The sequence below is a fragment of the Bidens hawaiensis genome, unplaced genomic scaffold (assembly GCF_021521415.1).
Source record: "Bidens hawaiensis isolate Kalapana, Puna unplaced genomic scaffold, B.hawaiensis_p1.1 tig00000055_1, whole genome shotgun sequence".
NCBI lineage: Eukaryota > Viridiplantae > Streptophyta > Magnoliopsida > Asterales > Asteraceae > Bidens > Bidens hawaiensis.
Window position 1 is genome coordinate 2,872,874 of NW_027491016.1, and position 17,115 is coordinate 2,889,988.

The following is a 17,115-nucleotide window of genomic DNA, read 5'->3' on the forward strand; positions in this document are numbered from 1 at the left end:
GCACGCTTACCGAGGCACTCATGTGGACTTGCTGACTGAAGTGACCCATCGCGTAGCGCGATGGGTGTGGGAGGCAGGGCATCGCCTTGATTTAATGATGCTTTGACTTTTGGTCCATTAGGTAGCGCGATGGACTAGAGGAGGGGACCATCGCGCTACGCGATGGTCCGCACAGACGGGAAAGTTAGGGTTTGCATGTTATATTAGTTTTGACGACCGTAGACGCCATGAATCACCTTCCAGGCGATTTCCAGAGCAGAAGAGCAAGTCCCGATCATCCCCAATCATCTCTAAGTGTCCTACATGGCCTACCAGATCAGAACTGAAGCCCGAGAGATGCCGATGCGCGGCTAGTGTCTACGAGTCATACCCGGGATGTAGAGTATTGTATCTTTCAGTTTTTCTCATGTATTTAGAACGAATTGATTGTAATGATCTTTGACTAATCTATGAGTATTGATGTCTAGTACTATTGTGCACTCAATCAGTTTAGGTTTATTTCGATCAGAACGATTATTGTGCCAGTTGCTATGATAATTGCTTATAGGATTGTTTTGACTAGTTGAATGTGATGAAGCATACGCTTTCCCTTAGTTGAGTCACACTGGCAGGGACTGTTTGATAACCAGTGTCGTGTGTTAGTAAGTGTTGATGCCTAAGGTTTATCTAGTTAGTCAATCGGTATTGATCAGTGATTGTTAATCTGTTAAGTTGCATGAGTTTGCTGTTAGGTTAATTACTTGGATTCCCGGGTGTGATTTGTCTTTGTTAATTGACTAAATACGTGATTACTTGGTTGCTTGTTATAACATATAAACCGTTTGCCAGTGTGATCAGCACTTTAATTGAATTACTTCATAAGTTTTGGAATTGATTTCACTTCACACTGACCACATACTCCTGGTGGATACGATACCTGACTTACCCTAGCTGCTTAGGTTAATTAGGTTTTTGCATGACTCAAACGACGGTCATCAAAATGGCGCCGTTGCCGGGGAGTTAATGTGCTTAGTGTTTTTGTGATTAATTGATTTCTTTGTTTAGTTTAGTTTAATTTAGTTTTTGTTTTTATTTTTAGTTTAGTTTTATTTTCCCATTTTACGCGGGGTGTGTTATTTGTGCAGGTAACAGGTTTATGCACACCCGCTATTCAGGAAGAAATTCCCCACTGATTTACGAGCCAAAGATTGAACGTATAGCTCGGTAGAACCGAGCTCAGATCAGACATCCAGACATGGATGGTCAGAACATGAACCAAAACCAAAACCAAGACCCACCACCCGAAATTAACGTTTTCCAACCCGAATTGAATCCACCAAACAATGATCCACCACCACCAATAAACACCAATCAACAATCTCAGAATTCAACCCGACACTCCAGAAACCGAAACCGAAACCATGAAAGACCCGGGCCATCAGCCCCGAACAATACCCCTCGTCACCGACAGACGATTATTCAAGATTTTGACCATGTAAGTATTCACACTGAAGATGAAGAAGAGGGAGATAAGGAGGAATTTGGCCCGAGAAATGAAAATGCGGGTTTGCGTGTTGAAGAGGTTGAGGAACCGGTTAGGGTGAGAGGTAACAGGTGGAGGAACAGAAATCTTGATCGAGGTGGTATAGGTAGGTATCGGGAGGAACAGAGACAGCTGATTCAGGTTAATCGGGGAGGTTTAGAGGAACCGAGGGCTAGACAAAGGAATTACAGGCCTCCGGTTCAGGGTGTTAACAGTCGGTTCAGACCGGCTATTTCAGATGGGGCATCACCGATTGTCCCACAGGTGCGTGTGCAGGGACAGCCGACATTTAAATCCCGTCCGTCCTACATCAACATAGTTCCCCATTTTCACGGACTGGGATCAGAAGACCCGTATTCACACTTGTCAGATTTTTCAGCGATTTGCGGGTCTATTGGTGATGGTACTTATGATCAAGATGAGGTTCGGTTGCGGTTGTTCCGGTTTTCATTAAAAGACAAAGCAAAACACTGGTTCAACTCGCTACCGATGCACAGTATTGAGAGCTGGGCCAAGATGCAGCAAGTTTTTCTTAACGAGTACTATTCACAGTCGAAGACTATCGAGGCCCGAATAGAGATTAGACACTTTACACAGTTACCGGGTGAGTTGTTTCACGAGGCTTTTATTCGTTACAAGGAATGATTCGGAAGTGCCCGCACCATCAGATTGAGTTGTGGGAGTTGGTTAGGTGTTTCGTTGATGGGTTGACGTATGAAGACAGAAAGCATTTGAAGGCTTCGTGTAATAGTCAGTTGTTGAATCAACCCGAGGAAGATAATTGGGAATTTTTGGAATTTATGTGTGAAGATTCCAAGGTAGAGGCAGTAGCAGATCGAAGACGAAAAGTCGGGGTCACCCTAACAGTTAAATCAGCCTCGAACGAGTCAGTCAGAATTGCAGAGTTGGAACGGGAACTCGCTGGTTATCGGAAAGAGAAAAAGGAGGTTGGTAAAGTCGGGGTGAAATTCCCAGTTTGTTCAGATTGTGGTGGATTGGGGCATAAGGTTGAAGATTGCCCTGGGTTCGATAATGACGAGTATACCGATGAGGAGGAAGTCAGTTACGCGTACGGGGAGTCCAAGGGCCAAGGGTTTAATTCGAACACTTATCACCCAGGCCTAAGGAATCACCCGAATTTCAAGTATGGGAACGCGTCGAATCAGTCGAACCCGAACTTTCAGGGGTCCAGTCAGAACCGACAGCAGAGCAGCTACCGACAGGGTGGTTCGAACAGTCAGTATAACAGTCGGGGATATAACAGAGATGGTTACCGAGGTAACAGTTCGTCGGGTAATCAGAATCAGGACCAGCAGAAGGGTAGTTCGGGAAATTCAGACGAGTCGATACATTCAAAGTTAGATGCGCTGTTGAAGGTCGTGACTGATAATCAGAAGGAAACACAAAAATAGTTTGAGTTGAGAGAAAAGTCCGCAGAAGCAATGTCAAAACAGATTGGTCAGCTTGCGGCAGATATGGCAAAGTTGCAGAAAACCGCGGGTCAACTACCGAGTGATACCACAGTGAACCCGCAGCACCTCAGTTCGAGTTCGAATTCGAAGAAGCACGTCAGTCAGGTAAGTATTTTAAGAAATGGGAAAAAGTATGATAATAAGGTTGGGGGTCCACCATCTCGGGTTGATGGGGTGGTGGAAGATGTTGATGAGACAGTCGTCAGTTATGACGAGCCAGAACCGGCTATAATTGAAACTAATAAAAGAAAATCTAAAATAAACGAACCAGTTCTGAAGGATGGTAACAACAAGTCTAAGGACACGGGAAAGGCCAAAACCGTCCCCTATCCCGATGCCTTGTTGTCGCCATCAAAGGCGAAGATGTCATCCAAAAGAGGCCCACTACAGGAAGAAATGTGGGAAACGTTTAGACAGGTTAAAATTAATATTCCTCTTTTAGATGCCATAAAACAAGTTCCCGCCTATGCAAAGTACTTAAAAGATTTTTGCACACAGAAACGGAAGCGAAAGATCCCTAAACAGATTGATTTAACAGATAATGTGAGTGCAATTCTTTCGGGTGCTCTTCCACCTAAGCTACAAGATCCGGGAACGCCCGTTATATCCATTCAGGTGGGTGATTTTAAAATGACACGGGCACTCCTAGATCTTGGAGCTAGCATTAGCATCCTCCCGGGAAGTCTATACGACCAGTATGACTTCGGTCCGCTTCGGGCAGCCGCGACTACGGTTGTTCTCGCGGACCAGACACCGAAACTTCCCCGAGGAATGTTACATGACGTGATTGTTAAGGTGGAAGATTTTTACTATCCAGTTGACTTTTTGGTTCTCGATTATGTTTCGGGTGAGAGAACCAAATAGCCCACGGTTATCCTCGGTAGGCCATTTTTGGCCACCGCAAATGCCAAAATCGATTGTCGAACCGCTACTGTAGACGTGGCATTTGGTAACCATAAGCTTAGACTCAATGTTTTCACACATGTAAATAATTCTCCGGTCGATGATGAATGCTTTATGGCGGACATTATTGACGAGTGCATTCCGTTATACAACTCTATCGTGGATCCGGACTGCACAATGGAGACGTGCTTTATGTTTGACAGGTTACTGGTGGAGACTGTTAAGCAGCTGGAAAAGGAGGAGAAGAAATTGGAGGTTGCAGCTTTACGGACAGATCGACCCCCGTGGTTGGTTCAGGTGGAACCGCTTCCCGAGAAGATTGATACCGGGTTGAAACCATCGTTACTGGAAGCACCGAAAGTCGAGCTGAAGGAGCTACCAAGGCATCTGAAATACGCGTTTTTGGGTAAGAATGACACATTGCCTATTATTATAGCTTCTAACTTGTCTTTGGAACAGGAATCTGCTTTGCTGAAGGTGCTGGTGGCGAACAAGGAGGCGATCGGGTGGACCATCGCGGATCTGAAAGGGATTAGTCCTTCGATGGTGATGCACAAAATTTTGACAGATCCGGATGTTAAACCCGCGCATGATGCACAGAGACGGTTGAACCCGAACATGCGGGAAGTTGTGAAGAAGGAGGTACTGAAGTGGCTCGATGCTGGAATTATTTTTTCCATTTCAGACAGCACATGGGTGAGCCCGACTCGGACAGTCCCAAAGAAGGCGGGCATCCAAGTCGTCAAGGACGACTCAGGTAACGAGGTTGCCACCCGGCCGGTAACCGGGTGGCGTATTTGTATTGATTATCGAAAACTGAACGCGGCAACATCGAAAGATCACTTTCCGCTTCCGTTTATCGATCAGATTGTAGAAAAGCTATCGGGTCAAAAATTCTATTGTTTTTTAGATGGTTATTCGGGTTATAACCAGATAGCAATTCATCCTGAAGATCAGGAGAAGACTACGTTCACATGCCCGTATGGCACCTTCGCATTCAGGCGAATGCCATTCAGACTGTGCAACGCCCCCGCCACCTTTCAAAGGTGCATGATGAGTATTTTTTCCGATACGGTGGGGGAATCTTTAGAAATTTTCATGGATGATTTCTCAATCTTTGGCGCATCTTTCGAGTCTTGTTTACATCAACTTGAGAGAGTTCTAGAAAGATGTGTCGAAACAAATTTGGTTCTTAGTTGGGAAAAGAGCCATTTCATGGTCCAGGAGGGGATTGTATTGGGCCATGTTGTGTCGAGTCGTGGGATCGAGGTGGACCGGGCTAAGGTCCAAGTTATTTCCACTCTACCTCATCCCAAAAATGTCAAAGGCATTAGATCTTTCCTCGGGCACGCTGGGTTTTATAGAAGGTTTATTAAAGGTTTTAGTGACATCACCAAACCCTTATGTAACCTACTGTTAAACGATGCCCCATTCGATTTTAATGAGGAATGTGTTAAGGCCTTCGACATTTTGAAACAGAAATTAGTGGAAGCCCCAATTTTGCAATCACCCGACTGGGAATTGCCTTTTGAAATCATGTGTGACGCGAGTGATTATGCAGTCGGGGTTGTTTTGGGTCAACGGGTTGAGAAGAAACCCGTTGCCATATACTATGCAAGCAAAACCCTCTCAGACGCTCAGTTGAATTATACTACAACCGAGAAGGAGTTGCTTGCGGTAGTGTATGCTTTGGATAAATTTCGTTCTTATATATGGGGTAGCAAAGTAATTGTTTATTCGGATCATTCTGCAGTTAGGTACCTCATGGACAAGAAAGACGCGAAACCCCGGTTAATAAGATGGGTTTTGTTGTTGCAGGAATTTGACTTGGAAATCCGGGACGAAAAGGGAACAGAGAATGTCGTTGCGGACCATTTGTCCCGGATTGTGATTGAAGATGGAGACCGGGATGGACCCATAAACGAGTCTTTCCCTGACGAACAGATTTTTGCGGTTTCCCAAAACCCTTGGTTTGCTCATATTGTCAATTTTAAAGTTGCAGGTGATTTACCCGAACACTGGCCAAGGAGGAAGAAGAAACATTTGATGGCACAGGCGAAGCAGTATATTTGGGACGACTCCGGTCTGTTCAAGATTGGAGCTGATCAGATGATTAGAAGATGCATACCTGAAGAGGATGTTCGATCAGTATTGGAGCACGCGCATTCATCTGCGTGTGGTGGTCATTTTAGCGGACAGAATACCGCTAGAAAAGTGTTGACTAGTGGCTTTTATTGGCCAACACTGTTTCGGGATGCTCACGAGTTTGCGACATGTTGTTTGAAGTGTCAACAACTCGGGAGTATCTCCAAAAGGGATGAGATGCCCTTGAAACCGATCCTAGTAATTGATATTTTTGACGTGTGGGGGATCGATTTCATGGGCCCATTCCCGAACTCGTACGGTAATTCATACATCCTAGTGGCTGTCGATTATGTTTCTAAATGGGTCGAAGCGATAACCACCCGGACAAATGATCACTCTGTAGTTTGTAATTTCGTACAAAGCAACATTTTTTCGAGGTTTGGAATTCCCCGAACTATTATTAGTGACGGGGGTTCCCATTTTAATAATTTTTAATTTGGAAAGTTGCTTAAAAGGTATGGAGTGGATCATAGAATTGTAACACCTTACCATCCACAAACGAGTGGACATGTTGAGGTTTCAAACCGGCAAATTAAACAGATTTTACAGAAAACTGTTCGGACGGACCGGAAGGAATGGTCAACGAAGTTGACCGATGCCTTATGGGCCTACCGAACCGCTTTTAAAACGCCGATTGGAACCACACCATATAGACTTGTGTATGGAAAGGATTGCCATTTATCGGTTGAGATTGCACAACGTGCTTATTGGGCTACTAAGGAAGTTAATACTAGCTATGATGATGCAGGTAAAGCTAGGAAATTAGCATTGTGCGAGATCGAGGAGTTGCGGGATGAAGCGTATGAGTGTGCATCCGCTTACAAGGCAAAAAGGAAAAGTACATGACGCGAAGATCCGGTTGAAGAACTTTGAATTTGGTCAGAAGGTTTGGTTATACAACACGAGGATGAAGCTCTTCACGGGTAAGCTAAAAAGTAAGTGGACGGGCCCGTTTGTGATAGTTGGAGTTGGAAACCATGGTTAATACGAGATTGAAGACTTTGACGACCATGTGAGGCAAGTGGTAAATGGCTATAGGTTGAAGCCATATTTGGAGATGGACGATATTCACAAGATGGACAAGGAATCGGTGAGCTTCATTGTGACCTCACCGGTTTATAAGGACAATTGAGGCATTCGAGGCATTGTCGAGCTGTAGACACGCAATTCAGCGCTGACCGGGAGGCAACCCGGGGTTTGAAAGTGTGTTCCATTTTATTTTCTGTTTGTTGAGTCGTTGTTTGACTTTTGTCTCGAGTTTTGTGCAGCAATTCCCAAGTGTGGGGAGGCTTTTGGTGAAGTGTGCATCATGGAGAGTTCGGTAAGTTCTTGATCAATTTCACGTCAATCCAGGTACGCATTGCAGATTTTAACTTTAGAAACGTGTTCAGGGTGATGTTGGGATGTCGAAAAGTGACCGGGTCGGAAAATGCCCGACGCAAGATTTGAAAAAAACTTTCTGTTCCCAGGGGACCATCGCGTAACGCGATGGCCCTGGAAGGTTAACCATCACGCTACGCGATGACGCCAGATCAGATACCATCGCGCTACGCGATGGTCCCTAAACCCTAGTCTGATTATAATTGGGTCGCGTAGCGCGATCCCATTGTCCAAGACCCATCGCGCTACGCGATGGGCCATGGACAATCCGAAAAAAAATAATAATAATATATTATATATATATATATATACATATAACCACCACCGCCTCTACATTTCACCCACCACCGTCCTCGTCTCTCTCGCCGGACAACCACCACCCACCACCGTTCACCTCTCTCTCTCCTTATCTCTTTCTCTCTCCGTCGTATACCACCACCACAATCACCATAACAGCATCCACCACCACCATTCATCATCACCACCAATCACTTACCACTGTCGTGCACCACTGCCACCCCCTTCATTATCTATCACCATTCTCCGCCACCACAGCCGCCAGTCACACTAGAGAGTATACATCAGCAGCAGATAAAGATGCGGGCCCACATGGCCCGCCAGGACGAGTATTTCCGCATACTATTCACTCATCTGCAGGTACCGATCCCAGCATCTTTACAGACACATCAGCAGGCTGGAGATCAGGCGGAGGCGTCGGGGTTGGGTCAGACAGCTGATCAGACTGATCCCGCAGGAGGAGATTAGTTGGCAGCAGACGCCGGTTGCCGTTTTTGTCTGTTTTCCATGTTTTTTGTTTTCATCTATATGGTCTGTATATTTTATTATATTATATTTGAGAAACATGTATGGGTAACATTTGTATATATCTTGTGATGTTTGTCTGCTGTATGTGATTTGTATATTTGTATATCTTTGTTTATTTATCTGTGTTGCTTTGGAACTTTGTAGGTGTGTTCACTATAAACCCTCACAAGACCTCACTCATCCACCTGGGCTACCGGAGGGTTTAAAGGGCTTGTTGCATACGCTAAATGCAATCGTGATTCCTACGACAGTGGGTTAGATCTTTTATTATTTTTAAATAATTAACAAAAATTTTTATGAAATTGACTAGCTTGGCTCGGTAATGATTTTATAATATAATAATAATTTTAACTCTCGTAAGACCTAAGTCTTATACTTGTGAGTGGTTGCTTATACATGTCTCGAGAGTTGTGCAGATTTGGTTAGACAGAATTGGTCAGTGATGGAGACATGTGTCACGAGTGTGTTGAGAGTTGTGGGCCGAGTTTCGCATTGCATTGTCTTTATTATCAGGTGATTTCGGTTTCATAAACTATTTTGTTATTTTTATTTTATTTTTTAGAATTGTAATTGTATATTTGCAGTAGTTCATCACATTTGTTCCCCGGGTTTTTAAGTAGTAAAACTGTCAGTTCAACCCCATCCCCCAAATAATTATTAATTGTTTTATGATTATTTTAACATTGAGGACAATGTCAACCTCAAGTGTGGGGATGGGGGACAATTGAAAATTTTTAGCCCGATAGTACCTCGAACAGTATTCAGAAACTTAAGTTATTAGCTGTCACTTATTGCTATTAATGCCAAGTTAGAGGTCTTTGGTTATGGTTGGTTTTTCAGCTTCTCGATAGTTTTTCCGACAAATGTTTTTAAAAATGAGGAGTTTGAAAATGGAATCGTTTAGGCCGGGATAACGAGTCAAGGGGACGGGTATACATGTTTCATATCGGCAGCCAATATTTTCAGACATATTGTGAGATTAGCCCCTATACTTAATACACATATTATATAATAGTTATAAAACATGTCTTGTCATTTATTGAGGGAAACCGGTATGTTTTACAGAATTAGAACTTGCTTGTCACATGCTTTTCGAGATCTTAATACCACCACCTGTATGGAGATTAGGACTTTAGAAAACCCATTCCGTACATATTTTCCTCACTAAATAAATTCCTTACCCGACATTATCCCCTAGGAGCCCGTTTGGACCTTATTCCTTTTCGTTTGTTAAACTGAACATTACACACCATTTCAGCCTTGACCTTTATATTATTTTTACCCGTGTGATGAAATCCAGTTCGTTATCGAGTTGTACTTAGTCAGACGAGTTGTAAAATTGTTAAGTTCTGAGTTGTAATTATCAGTCATTTGAGTTAATATTGATGCCAAAAAAAAATTGAAAAATCAGGAAAAAGACAAAAATAAGTTTCAGTTAGTATTTCAGTTGTAAATAGCAGTTGATTATGTAATTAGTTTGTTTGTATTCGTGAGTCTGTATATTGGTTTGTTTAACTGGGTTTCATCCACCTGAGTCACTAAATAAGCCTAATCCGCACCCAAACCTAAGCCTCAGCAAAACCCTAGTCTGAGTCTTTATGCAACCGGTGGTTAATGGGTGGAGATAAGACTGACTTGCAAGCATATTAAGTTGTAACTCATATTAGGTATATTGAGGACAGAGACATATACTGGCACATCTTTTGTCAGTCCAGATATTAAACCGAGAGGAGTGTTGATAGTGTGAGGGGTGTGAACATGTATGCTCTAACTGGAAACAAAGTACACTTGTCTGGGCGATTCTATAGTTTTATGGTAGCATTAACTTTATTTGTGGGTTGTCAATCTAGAAAGTGTCAGTCTGGGAAACTGGGTATGACCTTAAACCTTGCTAGTATTAATTGTGATAATTGGTTGACCTATGATGGCGGTTAATGTTTACTTTAGAGTTTTGCTTGAGGGCAAGCAAAAGATAAGTGTGGGGATGTGATGTTCGGTTTATTTGTACATATTTATGTGTGTTAACTTACCCGTTTTACTCGTTTAGTTTAGGAACTATGGTACTTCATACATGTTTATTGTGTTTCAGGTCACAGGTACTTAACGCGCTTAATTTGGACCTGTACGAGCATGGAATGAAGACCCGGGATGTCCAGCACGCTTACCGAGGCACTCATGTGGACTTGCTGACTGAAGTGACCCTAATATAAGTTGTAAATCATATTAGGTATATTGAGGACAGAGACATATACTGGCACATCTTTTGTCAGTCCAGATATTAAACCGAGAGGAGTGTTAATAGTGTGAGGGGTGTGAACATGTATGCTCTAACTGGAAACAAAGTACACTTGTCTGGGTGATTCTATAGTTTTATGGTAGCATTAACTTTATTTGTGGGTTGTCAATCTAGAAAGTGTCAGTCTGGGAAACTGGGTATGACCTTAAACCTTGCTAGTATTAATGGTGATAATTGGTTGACCTATGATGGCGGTTAATGTTTACTTTAGAGTTTTGCTTGAGGGCAAGCAAAAGATAAGTGTGGGGATGTGATGTTCGGTTTATTTGTACATATTTATGTGTGTTAACTTACCTGTTTTACTCGTTTAGTTTATGAACTATGGTACTTCATACATGTTTATTGTGTTTCAGGTCACAGGTACTTAACGCGCTTAATTTGGACCTGTACGAGCATGGAATGAAGACCCGGGATGTCCAGCACGCTTACCAAGGCACTCATGTTGACTTGCTGACTGAAGTGACCCATCGCATAGCGCGATGGGTGTGGGAGGCAGGGCATCGCGCTACACGATGCCTTTGATTTAATGATGCTTTGACTTTTGGTCCATCGCGTAGCGCGATGGACTAAAGGAGGGGACCATCGCGCTACGCGATGGTCCGCACAGACGGGAAAGTTAGAGCTTGCATGTTATATTAGTTTTGACGACCGTAGACGCCATGATTCACCTTCCAGGCGATTTCCAGAGTAGAAGAGCAATTCCCGATCATCCCCAATCATCTCTAAGTGTCCTACATGGCCTACCAGATCATAACCAAAGCCCGAGAGATGCCAATGCGCGGCTAGTGTCTACGAGTCATACCCAGGATGTAGAGTATTGTATCTTTCAGTTTTTCTCATGTATTTAGAACGAATTGATTGTAATGATCTTTGACTAATCTATGAGTATTGATGTCTAGTACTATTGTGCACTCAGTCAGTTTAGGTTTATTTCGATCAGAACGATTATTGTGCCAGTTGCTATGATAATTGCTTATAGGATTGTTTTGGCTAGTTGAATGTGATGAAGCATACGCTTTCCCTTAGTTGAGTCACACTGGCAGGGACTGTTTGATAACCATTGTCGTGTGTTAGTAAGCGTTGATGCCTAAGGTTTATCTAGTTAGTCAATCGGTATTGATCAGTGATTGTTAATCTGTTAAGTTGCATGAGTTTGCTGTTAGGTTAATTACTTGGATTCCCGGGTATGACTTGTCTTTGTTAATTGATTGAACACGTGATTACTTGCTTGCTTGTTACAACATATAAACCATTTGCTAGTGTGATCAGCACTTTAATTGAATTACTTCATAAGTTTAGAAATTGATTTCACTTCACACTGACCACATACTCCTGGTGGATACGATACCTGACTTACCCTACCTGCTTAGGTTAATTAGGTTTTTGCATGACTCAAACGACGGTTATCAATATTCATTTCATTTTATAAAACATTTATATACTACGTTTCTTTATCATGAGGAAATGTATATTCATTTCTTCATCCATAAGATATTTCTTTATAATAAAGAATAATATTTTATTCATAATCTTATCTTATGAAAGCTACATTTCACTTATTATTTAATCAAGGTATAGACTATACCACCGACTAGGGTCTAAGCCATATAATAAAATAATCGGGCAGAACCCCTACCTTGTATTGCTTATCTATGAAATGCTTAAACTTCACGTGGGTAGCGCTCCTACTTGCACGTACTTCTAGACAACGAGCGTATCGGGAATGACGGGACTTTGGCATGAAAACCGAGGTAAAGTGTGATATGAGATGTGAGGTGATGTGATAGGAACTTTTTATCCCATGGCCGGCTATTTATAGGCAAAAATTCGTGCATCTTCGCGTATCACGAAGGACAAATGTAGCCGCAATTAATATTATATTCCTTCGCGTATCGCGAAGGGTTCTTCGCGTATCGCGAATTTGCTTAATAGCCTTGCTCAACCACTAGGCCTGCCACGTGTCAGTACCGGGGGAGATTACTTCATGCATCTTCCGCGAATCGCGAAGTTGCTTAATAGCCTTGCTGAGTCAACCACTAGGCATGCCACGTGTCAACACCGGGTGAGATTACTTCATGCATCTTCGCGTATCGCGAAGGTGCTAAATTTTCATTTTCAGTCCCTGGTCTTTGGTAGCTTGTCATATCTTGATCATAGTTCAAAAATACTAAAGCGGCCCTTATGCGGCTCGCGGCGATGCGAGCGTACGAAGTGCAAAGTGCGCCATCAAAACGCCCCATTACGCCCATTACGCCCATCGCCCGAGTCCGTGTCCGTGTGCGTCGGGTGCTTCCCACCCTCCGCTAGGACTAGTGAGAGTGGTTAGCCATACAAGAACATTACCATGGAAAACTTCTTCCTTATAAAGTGCTTTCAATTCCTTCCCACTTTCCATGTAGGATGGAGTTTCCTTACTTCTTCCTTTAACATATAATTCTTTCTCTCATTTCTTCCCATTACTTATCTCATGGATATTTTTAGTCCTTTATCTTTATAAACTTGTCAAATTTGGATCGAAATTTTGTAGTGTTACATTTACAAAACATTTTTAATTCATGTAAAAAATAAACAAACTTTTAATAAGCTCTTAAAGAAATAAAATAATAATAATATATAAAAAAATGTAAAACAAAAATAAAACTTAATAGTTTTTTGAAAAATTGGATTTTAATAATCCCAACTTTCTATTATTGGCCGATAATAATCCCAGCTTAGTTTATTCCCACCAGTGGTCCTAAATTTAAAAAAATTGGCTCTCAATGCACTAAATAAAACCTGACGTCGTTAAGTTTTATCCAAATTTCAAACTGATTTTTTAGGGCTTTTGATCGGAAGAAGAATACAAGTTGATTGATGTAAAACTTAGCTCGAAACGATACCCGAAACAACTTAATTTTCGTTAATTTGAAGTTCAAACATTCGATTTGAAGCACTAATCAAGTCATTCGAAGCATCATTTCGAGCTAAGTTTTACGTTAATGGACTCGTATCCTCCTTCCGATCAAAAGCCCTAAAAAATCAGTTTGAAATTCGAAAAAAACCTAACGCCGTTAATTTTTTTTAATGGGGAACCATTGAGAGCCAACTTTTTTAAATTTGGGATCACTAGTGGGAATAAACTAAGTTAGGATTATTACTAGCCAATAACAGAAAGTTGTGATTATTAAAATCCAATTTTCCTTTTTTATTTGATATTTTGGGAAAATTATAAAATAAAATAAGAGGGACTAATAATCTTAATTACAAATGTTAAGGGAAATAAAAGTTTAGGTGGGGTGTGTGGTTAGCAAGGGAGGGGTCGGGTACATTTAGCCTGACCCATCAAGATGTGTAAAGTTAACCAATCTTAACCCATGTAAAGGTTAAAATACAAAGGGTTTCAAAAACCTCAAAAAAGTCAAAAAATTCATAAAAGAATAAAATATAACTCAAAAACAAAAAAAGTAAAATAACTAAAATGTTTCCCTCGCCGTCCTTGTTCATTAAAAAATAAATAAGAAAAACCCAGTTTTTTCTCGGTTTAGGTTTCGGTTTTTTTTTTTGTACAATTTTGGTTTTTTTTTCTTTTTAGTCGGTTTCGGTTTCTGTTCGCTTTTGATGTTTTTGGTTTCTGTTTACTTTCAATTTTTTCGGTTTATGTCCGGTTTCGTGGGTTTTGTTTTGAAATAAATAAAATAGAATGGAGCTTGTTTTAGTCTATTATAACCCGTAACCAAAAGTCATTAAGCATTCTCCCAACCTATCCTGACCTCCTTGAAAAATTATTTTGAATCCATCTTAACCCATTTCAATTTTAAAAGTTACTCATATTGACCCAAAACAACCCACTTGGGTTTGTTTTGCCACCCATACTATCCCCATTTTGTGTGTGTGTACGCGCCGGGGGGGGGGGGGGTATAATAGACTGGTTTAGGATGTGATGAGTGGAGAAGAGAGATGTAGTGACAACTTTCCGGTGAAATTTCTGGCAACTTTTCCGACGACTTTTCAGGTGAAACTTCCGACAGAATTTTTCGGTGAAATTTCCGATGAAATTTTCTAGGAACTTTCCAGGCGAGGTGGCGGCGACGGATGTGGTGTCGATGAGCGGTGGAATGGTGGTGGTTGTAGGAGATGAGTGAAGATGTAAATGAGTTTTTGAGATTAAATTAAATGGGTTTTTTTATCTTAAAGTAGTGGATCAAGTTATCCTCCTTCCTAGTCTTCCTAAAAAAATCAAATTTTTTATTTGAACTTGAACTCTTTATATTAGTATATGAGTCTCTATGTCATTGCTATAATGTATGTTTTGGGTCAAAAATATTATTGTAATTAAGTTAGGGGTTGCTATGTAATTAGGTTGGAACAATTCTTAGCAATCACTGGGTCGGCATAAATGTAACATCTATGGATTTTTCTTGCAAAAACGCTAGTCTTTTGTGCTCGTATTAATTTCATCGTCTACATTTATTAGTGTTGAATTATGTGTCATTTATTGAATAACATTTTCTTTATATGTGTAATTATATGATCCTATGTTCATTTCATCATAACCGTGCTTAATTATTAATATAACACGTTGAACCGGAATGCCTAGATTAATATTTTATAACATGTAACAAAATATTTTGTTATTATTATTTTTATCCTAAGTATTTAAATTAATCATTTGATTTAAAAAGAGAACATTCTAGAAACTTCTATCTTAAACCTGTTTCTCAAATTTTACATTATCTAATTTATTTAATTTGAAAAAAAAAGAAAAAAAAAGTTAAATTAAAAAAAAGTGTCGTGCACTTTCTCACATGCACACATATCTTTTTTTTTATTATTATTATCATTATCATTTTGATTATAAATAATTATCATTAAGTTATCTCTTGATCTTTAAATAAGTTTTATCTCTATCGCAATCATATTCAAACCTTAACTTTTGGCCTATAAATAGAGCCCCTCATTCTCATATTTTTTTTCACACCAAATCTCATTCTCTCTAAGCATAATCAAGTAAGTTTTATATGTTTTCTTAGTTGTTCTTCATATATCTTTGATTTTGATCTTGTTCTTTTGAATTTCTTTTAGTTTGTTCCTATGTTCTTGAGTTTTCTTTTGAATCTTCATAATTGTTCATATACTCTCACCATGATCATCATAAATTGTTAATAAACCATTACTTTTGCTCTAAAAGATTATGATGATCATGTTATTCCAAGAAATCATAATTGTTTTCTCATAATCTTGGATCAAATTATAATTTTTCCATAAACAACTATGAATATTCTTATGATCTTCAAAAAAAACAACTCATAAAGTTATCATAACTAAAAATTATATTTACATAATTGGTCCTTATACTTTCATAAATGTCAATAAATATCCTAAATTATAATATTTACACTTTAAACCATATACTTTCATAAATGTTAATAAATATCCTAAACTATAATATTTACACTTTGAATCCTACACTTTCTTAAATGCTAATAAACACCCAAACTATATGATATTACACTTTTAACCTCGTACTTTATTATTTATGAAAACCATTCTAAAACATTTTGAGTTAGTATACAAATAGAGTATAAACCGGGTATTTATGTATCTGACAAGCAAACGGTTCTGTCTAAGGCAAGAGTGGCGTAAATAATCCCATTGGACCCGTGACTTTTACCTGGGAATCAACTTGCTGGAGGTCATGCTCTTGGTTTAGAACATTCTAGTATGCGACACTCTAACTAATTTAAAAATCAAAATTAATCTAGGGCATCCCGTAACCAGTTCAACAAACTCTTGCTCGTGTTCGTGTTCATCCGTCAAGCAAGGTGAGTTCATAGCCCCTTTTCATGCTTTTAAACGTTTTATACTTCGGGGTGGAAACATGCAACTTATTTATTCTACGTTTTATACATGTTATTTGATTCAAGCTTTATTTCATTATATTCGTTATGTGTAATCATTACAAGGGTATACTTAATCGTATGTACAACCATTAACTTGTTAAGCCCGTGGTAGTATGATGATAGATCTATTGGCCCGACCCGCCCACTCAGGCCTCGGGTAGAGGCGTGTTCAGAATCCGACGATCGTTAAACATTAAACATAATAGTCTAATCGTGGATTAGACGACTCGCTAAACGTGTCAGAGGTTTGGTTGTAATCACTAAAGTATACAAAGTAACTTAACACATATGGAATGTTTTCAACATAAAACTTATTTTTTTCAAAACCTATGTTCTCACCAACTATTTTTAGTTGACACTCTCGCATGTTTTTCAGGTGATGGAAATTAAGTTATGAAGATTCTTGAAGTTTCATATAGGGCATGAGTCAGACTTAGAAGTTGAATGAATAAAGTGCTATGTCATATTTTCTATTTGGATTATATTTGAATAATTCGTTGGTTTCTTTTAATAGGAGTTTTTACATTTAATACCATGTGCATGATTTCAATCTACGCACGCCCCGGCGTTTCCGCCTTCGGCCGGGGGGTGTGACAATAAAGGTGTTGGTTCGTAGGGTATATAAGCCCACATTGATCACTTGATTTTAGTTTGCAAATCATTTATGTTTAGAAACTAAACTAACAGATACAC

At 40.1% G+C, this 17,115-nt stretch overlaps 1 protein-coding gene across 1 annotated transcript; it reads left to right on the plus strand.

Moving 5' to 3' along the window:
* Positions 1-2,964: 2,964 nt before the first annotated feature.
* On the plus strand, positions 2,965-8,187 carry LOC143625787 (uncharacterized). Its single transcript, XM_077096060.1, has 8 exons — positions 2,965-3,099; positions 3,859-4,194; positions 4,357-4,539; positions 4,831-4,943; positions 5,619-6,381; positions 6,487-6,880; positions 7,311-7,363; positions 8,080-8,187. The coding sequence occupies exons 1-8, from the start codon at positions 2,965-2,967 to the stop codon at positions 8,185-8,187; spliced, it is 2,085 nt and encodes a 694-aa protein (XP_076952175.1).
* The last annotated feature ends 8,928 nt before the right edge of the window (positions 8,188-17,115 follow it).